Source organism: Glandiceps talaboti, chromosome 16 (genome assembly GCF_964340395.1).
Source record: "Glandiceps talaboti chromosome 16, keGlaTala1.1, whole genome shotgun sequence".
NCBI lineage: Eukaryota > Metazoa > Hemichordata > Enteropneusta > Spengelidae > Glandiceps > Glandiceps talaboti.
The window spans coordinates 16,333,934-16,357,700 of NC_135564.1; the positions used below are offsets into that span (position 1 = coordinate 16,333,934).

At 37.0% G+C, this 23,767-nt stretch overlaps 2 protein-coding genes across 2 annotated transcripts in view; one reads left to right on the forward strand and one right to left on the reverse strand.

Moving 5' to 3' along the window:
- The window catches only part of LOC144447407 (kelch-like protein 3), a 59,981-nt gene that overhangs the window by 25,231 nt on the left and 10,983 nt on the right, over positions 1-23,767 (forward strand). The window lies entirely within an intron of this gene.
- Positions 11,347-16,595, reverse strand: LOC144447640 (uncharacterized). The gene is made up of 5 exons (XM_078137717.1): positions 16,413-16,595; positions 14,579-14,715; positions 13,705-13,779; positions 12,790-12,860; positions 11,347-11,480 (listed from the first exon to the last, which is right to left on the reverse strand). The coding sequence occupies exons 1-5, from the start codon at positions 16,586-16,588 to the stop codon at positions 11,424-11,426; spliced, it is 516 nt and encodes a 171-aa protein (XP_077993843.1). The 5' UTR covers positions 16,589-16,595; the 3' UTR covers positions 11,347-11,423.

Here is a 23,767-nt window from a genome sequence, read left to right on the forward strand (position 1 = left end):
TAATTTTAACCGTTCATGTACTTTTATTCCATGTTCACATTAATTTAATTGAAATAAGTTTTCATTTATTTGAGAATATTGTTTTATTTTTCGTCAAACCAGAATTATTTTAAGGATTATATATAATTGAAAGTCAAAATATATTTTTTGTTAAAGTTTTTTATTTTATTTTTTAAATTCAAAAAAAAATTTCAACTTTTTTTTTTTTTTTCTTCTTCCCAACTTTTTTTTGGGCCGAGTCTGTTGACCAGCGCCTGTCACGAGTACGTCGTGCTCGTGACAGGCATGTCCTTCGACATCCATTACGACGTGTTTCGGCGTCAAATACACCTTCTCATTACCTTCGAAATTGGTCGCTCAAACATTATATCAGATCTCAAAACTGTTAATTTACTTCAGCCGCGTACACACATGTGTACACCGTCACGTTAAGGTTATGACCGCATGTATGATGTATTACATGATGTAGTACGTAAGACACGATCCATGTGCAAAGGGTAAAGGTAGTTAATCTAAAACAACTAAAGTTTGTTGCATCAATAACAATTACATTCATTCTTGTGAAACTGACCAGAATTGAAATAAGATGGTACACTATACTGTGAGCGTGAGCAAAACAGCTTTAGGAACAAAAACGTGAGGAAAAGTGAACGCGTATTTCCAATGGGTCAGTCAGGTACTACTTCTAATACGAGCGCATATGTTGATGTCGACCTGCTGATGTGTTACATATCAACCTAAACCAGCTTTTATCGCCTTGTTATCATCGTCGTCGTCGTCGTCGTCGTCGTCGTCGTTGTTGTTGTTTTTGTTGTTGTTATTGTTGTTGTTATTATTGTTGTTGTTGTTGTTGTTGTTGTTGTTGTTGTTGTTGTAAAGATTCAGTTTACTTCATCGTACATTGTAGTATACATTCTCTCGGTGTTCTGAATACACATGCATATATCATGAAAAGTTGAGAACAACACGTCTACGTATGTAATACAGCAGGTCGACGTCAACATGTGCGCTCGTACTAGAAGTACCTGACTGACCCATTGGAAATACCTTTACCCGTTGCACATGGATCGTACGCGGCTGAAGTCGCGGTTGTTGGAAAAAACAGATACTATCACACGTATTAAAATTAAGAGTTTTGAGATCTGATATAATGTTTGAGCGATCAATTTCGAAGGTAATAAGAACGTGTATTTGACGCCAAAACACGAATGTGAAGCTATCATCATATTCATATTCATCTTCACTTTCAAAAGTAGACCTTCACCCTCAATGTGAATATATAACGATAGCTTCACACGTTCATCATCAGTGAGATTCGAAGTCTTCCGAATGGGTGCGAACACGCATTCGGCAAATCACATATGCTCTATTTTTATTTTTGTCAGAGTATCAAAGTATTGTTGTCATATAAAAAACTAATTTGGATGTTTAGTATGCCTTTCCCATATCTTTGAAAATGAAATATCAGTATATCATATGGGTGTACAAATAACCTATATGAGTAATGTAATAAAATACGGCCTGGATGGGTGTGTTTTGAATCCGTGAGATCAAGTGACAAGGTGATATCTCTTGGCCACTTATAGTGTCATGGATTGTTTTGATTTCGCGCTATCTTTGAAACCCTACTTAACACTTAACACTGGTGAAATTTACACAAATTGTCAAAATAGTGTTGTCAAGACCACAATTATCACAATGTATGTAGTTCCCTTGATAGGGGAGGGGCAACACAATTGATTGTAAAAAATATGGTCCATGACAACAATAGTTCATGGTGCAAATTTGATACTCTGGCAAAAATAAAAAGAGAGCATGCAAATGCACGCAAGTCAAATGAAAATTAATTACAATCACATGATTTCAACCTGTCAATGAAGGATATGTGATTTGCCGAACGCATGTTCGTACCCATTTGGGAGACTTCGAATCTGATGATGAACGTGTGAAGCTATCATTGAGCGTAGAGGTCAACTTTTGAACGTGAAGATGAATATGAATATGATGGTAGCTTCACATTCGTCGCCGGAACACGTCGTAATGGATGTCAAAGGTCACGCCTCGTACTCGTGACAGGCGCCGGGTACGAGCACGACGTGCTCTGCACCGGCGCCTGTCAGCAGACTCGGCCAAAAAAAAAAGTTGGGAAGAAAAAAAAAAAAGTTGAAATTTTTTTTTTGAATTTAAAAAATAAAATAAAAAACTTTAACAAAAAATATATTTTGACTTTCAATTATATATAATCCTTAAAATAATTCTGGTTTGACGAAAAATAAAACAATATTCTCAAATAAATGAAAACTTATTTCAATTAAATTAATGTGAACATGGAATAAAAGTACATGAACGGTTAAAATTAGTTTGTAAGTACGAAAAACATAAAATACTATAGCTAAAATAAAAAAATATTTTTGGCCTGAACGGCTTCCTATGGGAAGCCGTTCAGGCCAAAAGTATTTTTTTATTTTAGCTATAGTATTTTATATTTTTCGTACTTACAAACTAATTTTAACCGTTTATGTACTTTTATTCCATGGTTACATTATTTTAATTGAAATAAGTTTTCATTTATTTGAGAATATTGTTTTATTTTTCGTCAAACCAGAATTTTTTAAAGGATTATATATAATTGAGTCAAAATATATTTTTTGTTAAAGTTATTTTATTTTATTTTTTTAATTTTTAAAAAAAACATTTTTTCAACTTTTTTTTTTTTCTCAACTTTTTTTTTTTTTTTTTTTTTGGCCGAGTCTGCTGACAGGCGCCGGACATGAGCACGTCGTGCTCGTACCCGGCGCCTGTCACGAGTACGTCGTGCTCGTGACAGGCGTGTCCTTTGTCCTCCATTACAACGTGTTTCGGCATCAAATACACGTTCTTATTACCTTCGAAATTGATCGCTCAAACATTATATCAGATCTGAAAACTGTTAATTTACGTGTGATAGTATCTGTTTTTTCCAACAACCGCGACTTCAGCCGCGTACGATCCATGTGCAACGGGTGAAGGTATTTCCAAACGGTCATTCAGGTACTTCTAGTACGAGCGCACATGTTGACGTCGACCTGCTGTATTACATACGTAGACGTGTTGTTCTCAACTTTTCATGATACATGTGTACTCTGAACACCAAGAGAATGTATACTACAATGAACGATGAAGTAAACTGTATCTTTACAACAACAACAACAACAACAACAACAACAATAACAACAATGATAACAACGTTACAAGGCGATATAGAAAAGCTGGTTTAGGTTGATATGTAATACAGCAGGTCGTCGTCAACATGTGCGCTCGTACTAGAAGTAGTACCTGACTGACCCATTGGAAATACGCGTTCACTTTTCCTCACGTTTTTGTTCCTAAAGCTATTTTGCTCATGCTCACAGTATAGTGTACCATCTTATTTCAATTCTGGTCAGTTTCACAATAATGAATGTAATTGTTATTGATGCAACAAACTTTAGTTGTTTTAGATTAACTACCTTTACCCGTTGCACATGGATCGTATCCTACGTACTACATCATGTAATACATCATACATACGGTCATCATCACATGCGGTGTACATATGTGTGTACGCGGCTGAAGTCGCGGTTGTTGGAAAAAACAGATACTATCACACGTAAATTAACAGTTTTCAGATCTGATATAATGTTTGAGCGATCAATTTCGAAGGTAATATGAACGTGTATTTGACGCCGAAACACATCGTAATGGAGGACGAAGGACACGCCTGTCACAAGCACAACGTACTCGTGACAGGCGCCGGGTACGAGCACGACGTGCTCGTGACTGGCGCCTGTCAGCAGATTCGGCCAAAAAAAAAAAAAAAAAAAAAAAAAGTTGAGAAAAAAAAAAAAGTTGAAAAAATGTTTTTTTTTTAAAAATTAAAAAAATAAAATAAAATAACTTTAACAAAAAATATATTTTGACTTTCAATTATATATAATCCTTTAAAAAATTCTGGTTAGACGAAAAATAAAACAATATTCTCAAATATATGAAAACTTATTTCAATTAAAATAATGTGAACATGGAATAAAAGTACATAAACGGTTAAAATTAGTTTGTAAGTACGAAAAATATAAAATACTATAGCTAAAATAAAAAAATACTTTTGGCCTGAACGGCTTCCCATAGCTTCCCATATATGTGATCATAGATCATGTAGATAGACTGTTGGTATTCATAAGGGATGCGAACAAAACTGAGCATTCGGGATATTGGCCAGTGAGGGCGAGCAATGTCGACTGTGATTGGTTAAAAGTGACCCAGAGATCACATGCTTCGAAAATGGCGGGTGTTAGTCTCGTAAGTTTGAGAAAGTCTCACAAATCCTTATTGATCGACAAGATCAGACACCAAAGAGATGATGAGGTGTTCTGTGATATGACGTTACGTGTAGAAGGGCGAGAATTCAAGGCCCATCGTTGTGTGTTGGCAGCTTGCAGTCCGTACTTCGAGTCTATGCTACGGAGTGGTTTGAAAGAAGCGGAGACCGGAAATGTGGAACTGCAGTGTACGACCGCTGATGGTATGGAAGCAATTCTTGATTTTATATATTCTGGTACGATCAACTTGAACATGGACAATGTATTTGACATCTTGAAAGGTACAGATCACTTCATGATGACGCATCTGCAAGAGTACTGTGAAAGTTATCTCCAAGGACAGTTAAATTCAACCAACTGTCTCCAAATCAAGAAGATGGCTGAGCAGTTCAGAATGAAGAGTTTGTCAGCAGAGACGCAGAAAGTGTTGGGATATCACTTCAGTGAAATCATGCGACTAAATGAGGATGATATGCTGGCCCTATCAGCTGATGAATTGGGTTCGATAATATCAAATGAACATATACAAGTGAAGGAAGAAGATGTGTTCGAATTTCTAGTGAAATGGGTAAATGCTGATGAGGAAAATCGTAAATCGAAATTCCCAGAGTTGATGAGCCATATACGACTTGGACACGTGGACAAAAAATTCCTACTTGACCGGGTAGAAGTAGAGCCACTGGTGAAGGCAAGTCCTGAGTGTCAAAAGTATGTGATGGAAGTGACACGGTTCCATCTCTTAAACAACGATGACAACAGTGACAATATCAGACTGAAACCCAGACCTGAAATGTTGGTTGATGTCATTCTTGTCTCCAGTGGCATGACATGTAATTCAGATCGCATTAGAAACATTTGCCGAGGTGTAACTGTTGGAAATTCTCATTTGGTCCTGAAAAGTATGCCTTATATGCTTGCATATGTTTTGAATGAAAATCGATGGATCAAACTGCCATCAGCTGACATTACAGTCAGATGTGAAAGTCCATCGGTAGTATTGAACAATAACTTCGTCATCTTATCAAAGTCGGCTACTGCAGTGTATAATCCATTGAGGAATGAATGGAATTATACAAAGCATCCGCCAAGTTTGCATTTGCATCAACGTGGTGTTGCTGCAGTATGCAATAAGCAAGTATATGTTATAGGTGGTAAGAGCAACTCAAAGTCCATAGAAATGTTGGATTTTGACACAAACCGTTGGGTAGAAAAGAGGCCATCGGAACATCCCCATGTTTCATCCTGTGCTGTGGTTGTGAACGAGAGATACATCTATGTGATTGGAAGTGGTAACGTCTTTGACTGCTATGATACACACCAGGATGAATGGCAGAGTCTAAACGTTAATCTTGAAATGATGAGGAGTGATAGAGCACAGCAAATCCATCCTCCTGTTGTCAGAAAAACGTCAGATGGTTACGAGATAACCCGCTTCGGCAGTTACAAGATCATCTTACCAGCTGATGAAAGCAGGCAACATGCAATAACCTGTCAGGAAAATCATACACCACGTTTATCATTCCTGGAAAATAAAGTTCGTCATGCAGCTATTTGTGAAGTCCAAAATGAAGATATCTTCATAAATGGTGGAGAAATGAAGACCAACGGCAAGTTATCAAATGTAACTTGTTTATTCCAGTCTGCCACCAACTCATGGAAGAAACTTGCTCCAGCTCCAATTGCAGTGACCAGAGCAGCTTGTGGTTTAGTTCAGATACCAAAGAAATTCTTGAGAAAATAAACATGAATGCTTTTCCTAGAGGAGAACTTGTAATACGAAAAAAAACAATGCATTGAGACGTGGATTAGCTGCAACTGAGATATTTTTCTACCAAATAACCAAATGCATATTCACTAAAAATTGGTCACTTCTTCATAAAAATACATCGTATCTGTTCATGGGCAATATTATATGGAACTAGCATCATGGCAATAACAATCTTGAGCAAAAGCTTGCATTTGATTCTGTCACCATGTTAAACTATACTGGTGTAAGTGGAGTATCACTTTTCGATCAGACAACCACAAAATATGCCCTGAAAATTGTTGAAATACCAATTAGACATTGTACATTTTAACCAGTCGATGATATTATCCATTTTTAAGCTGTAAGAAATACTATCAGGTTGAAATCGTAAGGGCTGATGAGTGCACAGATTTTTGGGTGCGGACCCAAATATTACTTTGATTTGATTTATCATGTATTGTATATTGTGTATACTTTTTACAAATACAGAACTGCACAGGTGAAGCAATTTTATTCACAGTGCAGTTATTGTACCTATATTATATTATTATTATAACAGAACAGAACATTTTCCAAAAAATAGTTCCAATTGCAAGTAGTGCAGTTTTGATTTGATAACCGTGGACAAGAAACTTTGTTTCAATGATCATAAATGTCGATACATACCACATTATTTAAAAACTAATTTCATCTCATTTTTATTGACATCCCCATTGTGAGTGACATTCAATGTTCCCTCTTAACTTTTTGAGACTAAAGCAATTTAAAGAGAAAGAATAAAATGGAAAGGGTGACATGGCAGCAGCGGGGGAATGATCCAGAAGGGGGTATCCCCCCCCCCCCCCTTTTCCGCTGAATGCGAGAAGCAAAATCATTACGTTTATTTGCAATATGAAGCTAACCTTTTTTTTAACCTGTTCTTGGATGCTGAATAGAAACTCTATGGCAACATTTCATTAATTATACTTTATTTGTATATATTTTCATTCTTGATGCTCAAGGATATAAGGTTGCGCAAAACAAGTACCGCATAAATAAGCTTAGCGGGCTGGTGTCATTGTAGTATTGGACTGGGCGGGGAGAGCTTAGCGAGGAACACTGGTGTCATTGTAGTATTGGAATGGGCGGGGGGGGGGGGGGGGGGGCTCAGTGTTCTCTGCAGTCCTTTCACCAGTGGAATGAATGAAAGTAGGAGAAACAACAAACAACACAAGTACAACTGGAAATAGTATATCCTCTTATACCAACATTGGCACTCAATTTCCACAGATGGCAATACGATAGGATCTGTGCGAGGGGTGGGGGTGGGGGGTGGGGAGGCTTCCTTTTTTACTGAGTAATATGATGTCATGATGTTAACATCCGGTCTAACACTTTAATGAGTATTTGACTTTGAGAATGAATTATATACTTCCAAGGCAGTTGAAGTGATACAGGGCTGTTGTGCTGTTATAGGTCTGTGCTGGGCTGTAATAATCATACACCACTATAGTCATGACATTCATTATGAATACAAAGCATCCAGGATGCAAGAACTAATGAACCCATTTGACTGAACATTTTATTTCAAATAAATCTGTATTACAAACTCTGTACAATTGCATTCATATTTAGTCAAGTACTAGAGGGTGACCACAACAGAATGTATCTACAGAGAACACTTAAGATGAAAATTAAGTAAACTTAGAAATTCTGGTTGTTCTTGTACTCGACTACAGCCCATAGACTTGGCTGACTCCTCACTTACAATTACTTGCGATTTCAGAGAAACATCAAGTTGATCTTGTACTTTTGTAGGGTGTCCTTGCTATGGGCTATTGCATCATGGGAGTCATCAGAAATAAGATATTCATGGTTGCACACTGAATATTCATGAGAGATGTTTTACACTGAAGGGAGTGAGCACTCAGGACTCATCGTGTGCAACCATAAATATATTATTTCTACTAACTCCAATGATGCAAATGGCTCGTAGCAAAAAAAGTCGATAAAAGCACAAGATCAACTTGATGTTTCTCTGAAATCACAAGTAATTGTAGGTGATGTACAATCGTGAAATGACTCTCCAGAAAGTATATTTTATGAAAATCACTTCATTTTGCTGAGTGGTGTTCCACAGTTGTATTTTGAAGTCAGTGTAAACAAGTTTGTATCGTAGGTAATTAAAAAAATTTACTGATTGTATATTCATATTTCAATTTTTGTAACATTAAATATACGATAGTCCACTCAGTCTCAGTACTCTGGGTTCGTAGTTACAAATGAAAATTTAGATTTACAATTCTAAGAGAGTTGTTCAAATTTCGGAAGTGAATCACACATTTTCACTGATAATTGTATAATCATTGTCAGCTGGGTGTAGTACTTCTCATTTCCCATGTTATGTATTTGGTGAGCCACACAACAGCAGACATGGAAATATACCACTGACATGACATCAGCAAAAATTTGGGACTTGCTTCCAAAAATATTTTGATATTAATCTTTTGTAACTTTAAACAAAATATACTCATCTGTATTCTAGCAAGTGATTGAAGAGCGCCCTCAGTGGCATAACTTTAAATTAATATGATTATGATTGAAGGAATGTTATAGTCTGTATTACTTATCCAAGGTACAGTTTTGTTTTCTACTACAATCTATTGGTGCTAAAATATTGAGATGTGTAGGGTAGTGACAACTCCAGGCAGATCCTAAAGACATCTCACCTGCTTACATGTCAATAAACTTATTTAGTATAATAGATTTGTGTTGCAGTTTTTGAATAATTGAAGTAATAATCATCTTTATTTATACTGGATAGTTCTCTAAGTATATAAACACTTGTCTCCCAAGAAGTCCAGTGAGGGCCATCACTCATGGGTAATGCAGGAGGATACCGGAGTACCCGGGGAAAGCCCATGTTTTTCAGAAGAGTCAAACTGATTGACACTCTTCTTACTTACAGTATGGAAAATATAATCCTCAGCCGCAGTGGTAATATAAAACATAAGAGGGAAGTGGTTTAGCCACTCTGCTACCGGCAACCCCTTATGAAATCAGATTGTGGATTGGCCATTCTTGTAAGCCAGGGGATATTTTCTAACTGACACTATAACCCAGATGAAATCAGAATGATACTTGTGGTGTGGCCATTCATGTAAGCCAGGGGATACTTCCCAGCAAACAAAAATGGTAAAGAGTTGTCCCAATGAGATCAGTTATTCCTGAAGAAGGGTGTGACTGTCACGTTAAATTACACTTCAGTGTTCATATATGGTACTCTGGTATGGATATTATGGTGTATGTTGTGGCCTTTTCATCTCATTGTCTATAATATTGTAACCCCATTATCTTAATCTGTACCCCATAGACAATAACATAACCCTCCCATCCTTCAATTGTACCCCACTGACAATAATGTACCTTTCTTCACCCCCATTGACTAGTGTACCATTCTTCACCCTCATTTGTACCCCACTGACTATAATGTATCCCTCTTCATCCTCATTTGAATTGTACCCCAGTCTATTATATACCCCCTCAATAACATTTATGTTCCAACCCAAGTATAGTAGTACATGTACACATGACATGTTCTCATTTCCTGCCAATAATGCAATTCATAAAGGTATATGTGAAGCTGTGTGCCCCATTCAATCCCCTTGTACTGCTTTGATGAAAGTTTTGTGATAAAGTAACATAATTGGCCTTGCATTGTTCACTATCACTTCCGTACATCGACATAATATTCTGGTAAATGAGGCTTTGGTTTACTAAGATATACACCAAACTATACAACAGTGATAAGCTATTGAATTGAATGGATGTTGGTTTGATTATAGTCTCAGTAGGGTAGCTCTCTCAAAACTAGTTCCATAAATTTAGTGTACTGTTTTCAGACTCCAAATGTTTACACTATCTTGATTGATAATAGTGTGATTAGATTTACACAACATAGGAACTGCCATTACTCACTTGTGTACTCTACCACATAGAACAACAATTTTAGTTTGTTTCCATCTTTGTGAACTGAAGCCTTAATAGACCTATTGCCAATCCCAAGATGCATTGCTCGTCTCTCCATACAATGCCATGTATTGTGTACATGCTGAGGGGTTTGCACTCGCTACTCAGGGGGGATGGTTGTCACCTGATCGTACCTTGGGTTCACCTGTAAAATCATTGCCTGTCATTGATGGCGTTTAGTCTTTCTATAAAATCACTCATAATCAAAGAGGTTAACATGTGTTTCCATAATTTCCTGATGAAAATGTTATTTCAAACATAATATAGACAAAACAAGACTAAATGTAATAACATAAGCGACACCATCTCGCGAAATGCATCTTGTAACTGGAAAATAGACTATTACCAGGGTAATATCTTAGTGGTGGATAAGTAGCACTAGAAATCGTTGAAGGCAGTATTGTGGCAAATTTGTCGGATATATCTCATTCAAAGAAATATCAAAACATATCATTTTGGCCAATTTATTTATTTACCAAAATGTACCATTTACAAAAAAAAATACAGCTCTTTGTTGTACAGTATTCTTTAAGGGATCTTGCAAAAGTTGCTCACAAAATATTTGAAAATTGTGTGTCCTGAACTAAAAGTAATTGGCAGTAACAGACAAGGTGACATTTGAAAGGGTTATAAATCCGTGAAAAACATGTAATGAAAAAATAGTAGCAGTAAACAAAATGGCTTGAATCTTGGACTAGTTTGGCTCTTCAGATTTTTTAAAAAGCAGTTTCAATTGAACATTTTTGAATTTCTGTATCACAATTCTCTGTACCTCGGTATCATTTTACCTCATGCTCGAGGGTCAAAATAGAACAAGATGGTTGACTTGTACTCATGCGTGCCTATAGTAATGCATATGTAGCAAGTGGAGTGGATGTTATGATGTCGGCTAAGAAATTGAATGTATATTATTTTTATGATGTGCCTAGGGAGTAATATTCTATTTCAGGTACCGAGAATTACATGCTCGTGTCTTCTATGAAGTGACAGACTTTTGAAATGTTACCATTTTCTGGCCATGTCTCCCATCAAAAGTAAAAGTCCTAAATATCCTAGTTTCATGGTAAGCAGAGATCTCAATAGCCCAATTTGGTTGAAGCACCTAACCACTCAATACACAGTAGGCACATTATATACTGACCACTATAAGGACGGATAGTATAAACAACATTGTCAACATTTACACTGACAAATAATCCATTGCGAATACAAACCTATTGCTTTCATTTGTAAAATAATTCACTGAACGGTCCTGTTTACTTCCATAGCTTACAGAATGCTTTTAGTGTAAATTTATATAGTTAGTTTATATATCCTGTAGTTTCGTAAATTTACTGTTTTCCAGTTGATCCAAAGCCTCCCTCTCCTCTCTCTGTTTCTTCTAATTTCTGTAACAATAAATACGAATATTTAGAACGATACACATCACTTTGTTACCTGTAGGACCTGGATATGTATATTATATGTATAATTGGTACACTGTAATATAGTATACAGTACTCTGATAGAACGAATGGAGTCGTAAATGCAAATTTCTACTCCAAATTTTTCCTGAACGAATCTCAGTTTCTTTTTGGTAACAAAAATCACAAAACCTGAAACAAAAACACCTTACCAGTAACCAATATTGCTGCCTTTTATTGTCTGGCCAAACAGATATCCAAGCAATGTTGTTAAGTTTTATCTCATGACTTGACCAAAATCCAAACATGTTATCATCTGACATGACATGCGCTGAAGTTCAATTGTTAAATTTTAGTCAACTGAATGTCTTAATAATACCAGAATGAATGTTTACTTTCATTGTTGTCCTTGTACGTTTTAACTGATGATGGTAATTCACTGTCAGTGTAAAGAAAGTGTAGCATACAATGTTGGTTACGATGTATGTCCCACCATAAGCAATGAGTCGGGCGATAAAAATCATAAAATGAAGCAATGGTAGTAAGATTTTTGTCCCGACAACCACGCAACCTTTTGTTTCAGGTTTCATGCTTTTCGCTGTAACATCTAGGCACTGCATTGACTATACTTAGGTTGAAGGAAGCAATATGCAATCCATCAAATGAAGGCCAACCTAAATCAGGATGTAGGCATTGAGAACCCAGCTGTATCACTCCAACTTGTTTCACATATCTTGAGTGAGACAGTGTTGACAACCCATTGTAATCACATAAAAGACGTTTCCAAACTTTGCCATGATTTTCATACTAGTGACGACACTTTGTTTCTCAGAGAGTATAAATTTTCATTTGGTAATTTGTGGTTTTTAAGAATATTTGACATTCTCACACCTGTTTGTGAAATAAACAAAATAATTCACATTATGTGTCACTATCTCGGTGATGGATCATCTCGCCCCATTTCAACTCACCCCAATTCAAGTGCATCAGATTTCTGGGCTGATTGTTTTTTTGTTTTTTTTCAGTATCTGTTTACAATAAGGGTCTGGTTTTCCTACTAAAACAAGGGAGGGATAAACAAAACTCAAAACGATTTTTACGTCTTTGAACACGTAGTATTGTAACGTCTTTTATAACTAAAATACAGGCACACGGATTCATATTGCAAAGATCTGTAAATTACTTTACTATGTGATTTTGAAAGAGTAGGGAGACTTGAAAATGGGACGACTTGAAATGGGGTAAGTTGAAATCGGGGCGAAATGAATCGCAATCATTATATCAACATACTGACCTCACACTCTTCAAGTTCTGGCAGGAAGATCCTTTCACAAATAAGTTGAGCTATCTTATCACCTTTGCTGACTGCAATGAAAAGAAAATGTCTCAAATCACACATTATCATCAGTACATAACGAGAGAAACATTCATTTTCCCTTCCCAACATACACATATTAACTTGCATTATACCATGCATGAGCTAAATTGATAAACAAATATGAAATATATACTCTGGAAAACGAGCGGCACAACACAGGTTTATGTATCAGTTCTGTTCTCAAAATACAAGTAATATTTCAAATTGCCATTAATATAATTATCTTCCTCAATTTTCAAATTAAGTTCGTTGCAAATTTATCGTAATTATATTATTCTCCAATAACTTTTTTCGTTTAGCCAAACAGTGATTTTTTTCACCTTTTTTTCATGCAGAAGTGATCATAGGAAGTTTTTTAACCAAAGATAGTTGAGTGCAAAGCCTCCTTTGAAAAACTTTCAAAATTTATCATTCTAAAAAACCATTAGTAAAATTTGATTCAAAACTTTTCTGATTCAATTTCATTGCAAAATGTGTTTCTACATATTATATGACAAAAATATAATTCATTTCATGTAATTTTTGCTAACTCATTAAACTTTGAGAAATACACAAATAAACTATTAGTTGTCCAAATATTTTAGCTGACACAGTAATTCCTCGTAATTGCTAACTGTTAGACCCTTGGGCAATTCTGTAAATGTGACCATGGGTCACATAGTTCCAAAGGTGTTGTCAACGGCTTGCCAGAGTCTACAAAAAGTCAGACCATACTGTGCACCAGAGATACTGCCAACCTCAGCTTTTTGTTCTGCAATGTTCCATGTGTCGATCTAAGTCTTACTCTAAGACTAAATATAATTCAGTGAAACCTAAGACCAGAAGACTTACTTTCAAATGCTTCATCACCAAAATTAAACAAAATTACTTTAACATGTCCTCTGTAGTCTTGATCAATCACTCCAGCTGAAGACACAAAAATCGAAATATCATTAAAACGAAAGTCAAACTCATTCTATCATCACGATGTCTATCATGCTGATTAACAGAGACCAAACAAGAGAGAAAAAGAAACCTTATGAGCAATGAACACAGAATTAGATCATTTTGATACAGTTTGATACAGCGTACATGGCAAACTCAAGTACAATCAAAACTGGTGTACACATGTGTGGAAAAATTTCATTTTCCTTCTGTGTGTGTGCTTCATATGAAAGTTCTGAAAACAGAAACTATGAAAAATAATATTCTATGGTGAGTTTCTTTCATTTATAGCAAACCCAAAAACCTTATTCAAAAAGCGGCAAAGCCTATAGCCTTGCTTCAATAACTGATTCCTAAGTTGGCCACCCATATAGGCAGGGGGACCTGTGAATCTATCTAGATCCTTAGGTTAAAGGTTAAAGCTTTATAACAAGAGTTGGCTTCTCACCACTGCCTTGAGGAAAGAAGGTACAAATCAGGATACATTCACGTTATGTACCAGTTGGCACATTAGCTCAGCTGGTTAGAGCACTCTGACTACTGTTTAGGGGATGTGGGTACAATTCCTACATTACTGTGTGTTACTTTTCTTTCCTTTCCTTTCTTCATTTATAAGGAATTAAAAATTACTTTATGGTATGTTTCTTTCATTTATAGCACCCCCCCCCCCCCAATATCTTTGATATGCATGTTCTCAAGTGATGGGGATGGGAAACAACACACACACACACACACACACACACAGATTACCATCTTATCTCAGCAATGAATGCAGACTCACCTCCAACATCTATAGAATGATTTGCAGCTAAACCTGACCTTGGTGCAATTCTACCATAGCAACCATCTGGTAATGCAATCTTTATGTCAGTTTTGACCATAAATTTACCCCTTGCTGGAACAATACAATCATATGCACTGGAAGAAAACCCCAAAAGACAGTACAAACAATATCAGTTTGGTGTTTGAATTTGCCATGAATATTGGTAGAACTAGTATAAAGTTGGTCTCGGATTCAGATTCACATTGGGAAGGACAAAGTCAAACTCCAAACACTGCATTTCCCATAATGCCTCAAGTGTACAGCTGGCCTTTTCTCAGAGAGGTCAAGATTGTGTCGATCACAAGATTTAGGACTGATGGAAATAACTATCACAGGGAACCTTGCACACCCCTGTAACATACATACCTAGGACAGGGTTGTGGACATAGCTGTACCATCTCAGTGGAGCCATGGGGACTGTACCAGCTATGTGTACAATATCCCTGTAACAGCTCTGGCCAACACACTAGGTGTAACATACCTAGATTTGTCAGATGTGTAACTGGTATGTCAACATCACTGTAATATGGATGTTGAAAATAGCAATGCAGCATTGGTTTTTACAACATCCATGTGCAAGAGCTTTTTCCCACAACCATGTACCAGCTATGTTAGCATAGCTGTAACATGTGTATTTCCCACAGCCATGTACCACACTGTACAACATTTTACCCACAACTCTCTCTGATTTGTAGTGTTGGACATCATCTCCTTGAAGTCAGACAAATCTCACCAGTGTATAGGGTTTTGTAAGAACATTTTTTCCAATTGGCAAGCGTAGAATTGCCACTGATGAGTTTCTGAATACCCATTTTCATCGGTTCTGGTATCAGTGATTTATTGTAGATCATACACACTGACTACCCAAGTTATTGACACTTTGACAGTGAAAAGTGTTTTATTCACAGCACATGCTTAATTTAGTTGTTAGTTCATTTTTATACAAAATTTAGAACTTTATTTTTGATTCCTAAGCGTTCTTTTGCTACATATTAATTAAACTTAATTACATGCTTAAAATGTTGAAAAGTATGGATTATTGAAAAAGTTATAAAATAAGGAACCTCCAAGCATATCAATCAGAGAGAGTTGTGGGTAACATATTGTACAGTGTACCACTACCAGCTATGTGAGCAATCCTAGCCCAGTCAGATATGAATAAAAGGGTTGCTACAGGGTATTATTCCACCATAGCTGTTACATGTATGTGTGTGCATGGATGTATTAGTAATACAAATGTACATCCGTGGTGTGTGCTAGGTATGTAGTACACAGCTATAGTACTGTAACTGGGATGTACAAAACAGTCATGGCACAGGGGCAGTATTCCACATCCATGCTACAAGCATATTTTTCACAACCATGTACCACTGAGGGCAGCAGTGGAAAAATATACCCTGTAAGTTGTAACAGGACTGAGGCACACAGCTGGTACATAGCTGAGCTCTTCTCCCTAGCACTGGGATGTGGCCTCATCCTAGCAGTAGCACTAGGATGTACATGGTTCTCTTGAGTGCATGCACTGTGTAGTAATAATGGTATTTCTTAGATTGTTGTTTTCCTTGCCTACAGACTACAGTGTAGTACAGGCTTGAAGCTGACTATATTTGGGTAATTTCCCCTACCTTTACGGAAAGAGCATTGTACATTCTAGGGTAAAACGTATATTGATGCGTTTGTAGTAACACAGGATAATTTCCTTGTGAAAACAACAATCTAAAGCACTATAACATGTGCAGTCGTACAGTGTACGTGCTTCCCGTGCATAAAAGACAAGTGATGTACTATTTACCTTCTCAAATCATAACCAGCTGCAAGTTTAGAGCCTCTCGTTGGTGTAAAAGCATTAGATGTGATTTTGGCGAACTTCAAGATAACGTTATTTACGGGCATTTCGAGTTTTTGTCGCTTACGATCGGGGGAACCTGACGACGTCGTTGATGGCATTGGCACTTGCCTGAATGTCATGGAATGAATTTCGCGCCAAAATGCTAGTGATATTCGTCTCATTTGTTTGGAATGGGGTCAAAGTTGATTCGAATGCAAGATCACTGATTGGTTAATACTGACCCATAAGGTCACATACCTTTGAAAATGGCGGGAGTTAGTTACATCCGTGGTTGTATCACCTGCAGAAGTACAGGCATCTGACAACGTACGAAGTATTTCAACTGTTAAACAATTCAGTGATTGCATTACTGTATATTTACGGTAACTAAAGAATTCGTGTTTAGATGTCCATCTATGCATTTCATCTTATTTACATGTTAGTTACATTCGAATGCGTTTCCTGGGTAGTGTTCATGTTTATCTCAGCGAACGCGTTCTCTCTGTATACAGTACATACCCCAGACCCGGCTAACTCTTTTTAGTAGTACGCTTCTCCTCGAACGTAAGCGCACATATACACTAGTACACATGAATGATGGTATAACCAAAATCAACACAAAACACTCAATAAAAATCAAAGGACAAACAACAGAATCAAACAACACGCAGATATTGTTACAATAACTTACATGAATTTAGAATGGTGCGATGCCCCTTGAACCCCCACCCCCACCCCCACCCCGGGCACAGGGGCACGTATTATTGCCAAGATAGCTGTTTTCTTAGAAAAATATCACATGAATCTTGGACCGTGCTACAAATTTATCAATCTCTATACTGCATAGAAATAGTCAGGGTGGACATCTCTCATTTTCCTTTTACAGGTAGGAATATAAAGTAAAAAGGTTGTTATATTTTGTCTGTCGGCCAGGAAAACAACAATCTAAGAAATATTACACGCCCCTATGCCCCTGGGAGCATACAATAAATTGCAACCTCTGTGATATGCATGGGACTAAATCCTTCACATAGCAGTATCTATCCTAATAGGTCCTTAGTAATAATAGCTAGGTTGCCTAGGGTACAATAATGGTCCACATCTCGAACAATGACCAGCCTATCCGACACTAAGAGGGAACTGGCAAACCCGCCATGTTGACTGTTGCATCATGGGAAATGTGATAATAAATACTATATGAATCGGTATTGTAGACAATACTATTACATTGTTTGCAACCACAAATAATCAATTCATAGTTACCCTGACCATTGTGAGAGGTTTATTTTATCAGTAGCTCCAGATTAGGTATTACGATAACCACAGATAATCCCATAGTCCTTTGCATCTGAGCATGCATAGTCTGGATTGCAAGTTCCCTATTGGCATCAGCAAGGCACGAAATGGAACTTGGAGATTGATTGGCGGAGGGGGGGGGGGGGGGCTACTACATATGCTTCCAAGGGAGGTGAAATTATACAAGGCTGATGTGCCATTATAGGTCTGTGTTGGGGTGATAGTTGTACAGAATTTATGGTCACAACCATCATTAGTTGTAAAACTGTGAGCTAGTATAAAATAGCAATGAATGAAAAACACGCCCAAGGTAGAACTGATGAACGCCGGGGTTGAACAAATTTATTTCAAATAAGTTTGTGTACTAGTCGTCACAGTCAACTACAAAGAGGGTGACTACAAAGGAATATATGTCCAATCAATAATATACAAAGTGCATTTAGATGGAGAACTATCAGCCTTTCAGTTGTTTCTACACTCAATTACCAGCTTGAAACCTTAGATGTGTTTTAGTGATCTCCAAGCAATGGGTTAATTTAAGCAAGGTTACTAAGCTTAGACTGCTGCAGAAAGAATTTGAAAGGACTATTTTGATCTCTAACCATGCATGTTACATTCTACACTGTGATGAATAACAAGACTTTTAAAATTGCAAATATAAACGTCTGTACTTCCATGGTCTATAATGACTCTATATGTAAATGTTCTGATCTTAGCTGTCAAACTGAATGCCATGACAGGCAGCCATTTTATACAAACAGATACATATAAAGGGACAGTCACACAATGTCAAACAAGCTCAATAAATGAACTTTCATTTAGGACAAAACCCCCTCAGCCATTCCCCTAAATGAATGTTCTCAAATGCAATATCAACATGTTTGTAAATGATGAAAATTGTAGCGGTCACACCACTACGATTGATGTACTGTAAAAACATGATGGTAAACACATTCAAATGCTAACTGAAAGCACAGCACTGTATATTACATTATCAACTTATCAACATCTCAATAGTAAATACAGAACCTGTTGTCATTAAAGGTGTCAAAGTTTTCAAAATGTGGTTAGAAGTATGAAAATGAAGTTCAGCAATCGCATAATCACCAGACCCCCTTCCCTCCAAACAAACGAAGTTCGTTTACTGAGCTTCTGTGATATTGTGTGATCATCCCCAAGTATACACAATGCTAACATAAGTAACAAATACAATCATAGGAGTATACTCTTTTCAATTTTACTCACACTAAGTTGTAAGATATGCCATGTTGGGGCTCCTTTATCAGCCAACGCATCTTATCTCTCAGAACAATGAGGTGGAAAAAACACCATATATTTTATATCTACAATAGTGCTGGTATTACATGTAAATAAATATAACGACATTTTGAAAATATTAACACACATTCGATAGACCATCATTCCATATACTGTAAACCAAGATATTTTCACTCCTCAAAAATTTTGCAATTTTAGAGTCTCAAAGACTATAATTTTTACTAATTACCAGTCTGGTGCATTGTACATGAAGGCATTTTAGCTACTCCATATTTTTATGGTTTCGTTTTCCAGTGAAATTAGCGAAAATAAAGTCAGGTTTACAGTACGAGAAAAGTACACTGGAGTTAAACTTTCAAAGAAACACTGACGATTCATTGTGACTCAATAGCTAACATTTGTCATGACTAGTACACAAGTAAGTCAGCTGATCAGTTATTCAAACATTCCATGTATTGGTATAAAGTTTCCGAGTGTAGTTTTCAATTAGCATAAACTGACGAGGAATACTGAAAACAATATACTTGGTACTCTGTTACTGGATAACTGTACAAATATATTAACTATGACAAAAATAAGTTACAATAGAAAAAAAAAATTTTTTTTGAAGACCGAGACAAAATATTGCTTTCAAGTCAGACAACACCATAAAGAAGTACACTGCAAGAAATGTCATGTCGCGCCGCCCTCACCAGCCTCCTCTCCGATGTGTGAGGGCGCACTGTCACAGTGTACCTTACTGACTACATGGAGAAGGTTATTTCTCCACTAAATTTGTCTTTCTTTATTTACCAAAGATGATGACAATGACTGCATCAGTGTTTTTGTTTAAGGGTGGTAAGCAGGTAACACCTACCTAAGTCCCCCAGGCATTCTTCTCCAACAAAATTAAAGTACATGGTATTCACACACAATTTCTCTTCTTAGACTTTTGATTGAGAAACAGACATGTTTTGAACAAATCACTTGTCCTTCTTCAGTGTCTGACTGGATCTGACAGAATGATCCAAATTTGTTGGAGGTGTTGAGTAAACTGATATGTGAAATGGTTAGCTGCATTATACATTGTGTATGTAAATTCAGGTGTGAAAGTACTTATCAGTTTATGTACATCTGACTGTCAAAACATACCTTTTCCTCAATCAAAACTGGAAGAAGAGAACTTGTGTATGAATCATAGTGCTTCCATCATCAATAAACATATTATTATAGTATGGAATCTACACAAATTTTACCAGATTTCAATCCTCTGTTACCAAGGTAACAAATCCTTAGCGTGAACACTGGTATATAAATTTTACGAAACTGATCATTTTTATAACATTTGCTTTTTTCACCTTTATGTTTGACATGTGACAAATTTTGCTTGCAGCACTTCTGTAGATTTGTATGCACGACCTAGATATATATATGTATATGTATTCAGTCTATCAGAATTTAATAAGTCTCGGTACCTGCAATAACTTTTTACCTCATGCTAAAGGACAAAAGCAGAACGAGAAGGTCAACTTATTTTAACGCGTGCCTATAGTCATGCATGGTATGCACGTGGAATGGAAATTATGGTGTCAACCAAGAAATCGAATGTTTGTTATTTTTACGATGCACCTAGGCAGTAATATTCTACTTCAGGTACTGAGAATTAGAATAATGTTTGTTGATACACGACCAAGTTACTTTTCCTCTGTCTACATTTCAGCAAGGTGACTGTTGCCTTCCTTAGGCATGTTCACCAGTAGTGTATTGAACAAACTGTCCCATACATGACTTGGTCCCAACCCCATTATCCCCTGTTCATCCTGAGAAAGCATGTTCGTCCTGACGAAGGCAAGTCACGTTGCTGAAACATTGACATGACGAAAGTAAATTTGTTATATACATGTACTATCAAAGAGACTGAGTATCTCTCTGATAAATTTCCAACGATAAGAAAATTCTTTGTATTCTTGACCTTCAAACACGTCTGTTTTTGTTCCTCAGCGATGTCTATACATATGTCATCAAACTACTACAGAAGGGGTATTCTGACTGACATTTTGTTTGTTTCGGGGTAAAAGCAATATTTTTCAAAAATAAAAACACTTAAAAAGATGAAATAAAATCAAATAAAATCCCCTCCTACCTATCCTATTTTCTGAGGCCATGTTATTGGAAACATACAATTATTCATTTTTCACCATGGTTACAAGGTACATTTTACTTATTTTAGTTTCGCTATGTCAGATTGGTTGATTTTTAGCAGTGGCTCAGTTCTGAGGTTGGTAGATTTCAATTTTTTTGTTGAGATTAAGGTTGGTAGATTTCAATTTAGCTGTGGTACAGTTCTGAGGTTGGTAGATTCCAATTTAGCTGTGGAACAGTATTAAGGCATTTTAGCTATGGTACAGTTCTAAAGTTGGTAGATTTCCTTTTAGCTATGGTACAGTTCTGAAATTCGTAGATTTCATTTTAGCTGTAGTACAGTTCTGAGGTTGGTAGATTTCAATTTAGTTGAGGAACAGTATTAAGGTTGGTAGATTACAATTTAGCTATGGTACAGTTCTAAAGTTGGTAGATATCATTTTACCTATGGTACAGTTCTGAAGTTGGTAGATATCATTTTACCTATGGTACAGTTCTGAAGTTGGTAGATTTCATTTTAGCTGTAGTACAGTTCTGAGGTTGGTAGATTTCATTTTAGCTATGGTACAGTTCTGAAATTGGTAGATTTCATTTTAGCTGTAGTACAGTTCTGAGGTTGGTAGATTCCAATTTAGCTGTGGAACAGTTCTAAAGTTGGTAGATTTCATTTTAGCTATAGTGCAGTTCTGAGGTTAGCAGATTTCAATCCAACAGTTCTGAGGTTGGTAATGCTACATTTCAGTTCAGCCATGAACACACTTCAGTGAGGATGGTTATAGCTGTATTAGTTTGGTAGATTTAATTTTTAAATAGCTGTAACACAGTTCTAGGTTCAAGTTAAGAATTCTACAATCTGCTGTTTATAAAGTTTCACATGTGTTGTTACTTCGATAGATTTTCTTCTCAAATACAAACATTTCTGGTTCAAGAGCACAATTGACAAAAGTATCTGTCAAACTTGATCATTAAGGTTCACGAATGTTGTGATGTAAAATCCATTTATCAAATCTCTACCAGGTATTTATATGGTATTTGTAGTAGACCACACGAAGCTGATGCTATCCCAACAGGAGCAGAAGCCTGTTTCTTCCATGTATTAGAATGGGAATTGTACAACAACGTTGACATTATGTTTGACTGCTCGGTTTTGATACGCCCACCACTGACTAGAACAGTTCCATCACTGACCCCACATACAGCAGGACAGAGAATCTTACTGCAGTTGAAATCTGGCAAATAGGGTGTTTCCGTTTCTGCGTAACTGAGTTGTCTCGTCTCGGCAGATAAAACCACTTTGTGCCTTCCGAAGCGAGTCACTTCAAACCCATTCGCTGTTTTCACTACTACATAAGGGTAGACTTGTCGCGTTGGATCCGCACCCAGTCGCCGAAGTTCATTTCCAGGCAATGTTTCCCACTGATCATTGTATGTATCATAGCAGTCAATACTGCGACAGTCAAGACCTCCGAACGCATAGATGTAGCGTTCGTTCACGACCGCCGCACTGAATGAATCATGTTGATTGGGAGAAGGTGACTTCTCTTGCCAGCACTTTCTTTTGGCATCATATACTTCTATAGATGTTGGGTTGCTTTTACCACCAAGAACATAGATTTTGTTTTTACACACTACAGCAACACCTCGCTTATGAGGGTTGATACTGGCTGGATATTCAGACCATGTCCATTTGTTGTCAAGTGCAGAATACACAGCTGTAGCAGTGTTGGATACAATGATTAGATTGTTGTCTTTCACCACCGAGGGCAGACATTTCAGGGGATGCAGCAAGCCTATTGGTGCCGATGGCAGTTGTACCCAGCGGTTTTGATGCATGATGAAGCCATAGGTTTTTTCTGATATGAATGCCTTTGGTATGGCAGCAGTAACAGCTCTGTACAGATACCCACAGCAAACCACAACAACATCAACTAACATTTCTGGTCGTGGTTGGAGCCGAATATTGGTACCGTTGTCTTCATTCAAGACATGGAACCTCGTGGCTTCGGCTACATACTTTCTGCACTGCGAATTCATTTGCACAAGAACCTCTGGCTCTACTCGATCCAAGAGAAACCGTTTGTCGACATGTCCCAGGCGAATATGACTAAGCAAGTCGGGAAATTTCGCCCTGCGTCTTTTTTTGTCCGAATTTGTCCATTTCACCAAAAATTCAAACAGGTCTTCTTCTTTCACTTTTATTTTCTCATTTGACACCAACAAGGAAAGCTTCTCTGCTGGTAGGTCGAGGAGCTCCTTCTCGCATTTCTTTAGGACTTCACTGAATCTGTATTCCATCATTGCTTCTGACGACGTCTTGAGTTGCTCAAGTCGAAATAGCTCAGCCATCTCTCTCATTTTGAGACAATTTGAAGCCGTCAATTCCTTTTTCAAGAAATTCTCACAGTAGTCCTTTAGTTCGGACATCAACAAATGATCAGAACCTCGAAGTATGTTGCAAACATTATCCAAGGTCAAGTTGATGGTACCAGAGTAAATGAAATCGAGGATTGCTTCCATACCGTCAGCTGAGGTGCACTGCAGATCGACACTTCCGCATTTGGCCTCTTGTAAGTCACACCGAAACATCGAATCAAAATATGGACTGCACGCCGCTAGAACACATC

Bases quoted from the DNA above. Each gene is read 5' to 3' on its own strand.
- LOC144447640 (XM_078137717.1), bottom strand. From the start codon at position 16,588: ATGACATTCAGGCAAGTGCCAATGCCATCAACGACGTCGTCAGGTTCC. The intron at 14,716-16,412 runs GTAAATAGTACA...GTTTTCTTCCAG, and splicing joins GCTGGTTATGATTTGAGAAG to TGCATATGATTGTATTGTTC. The intron at 11,481-12,789 runs GTCAGTATGTTG...TTATTGTTACAG, and splicing joins CAGAACTTGAAGAGTGTGAG to AAATTAGAAGAAACAGAGAG.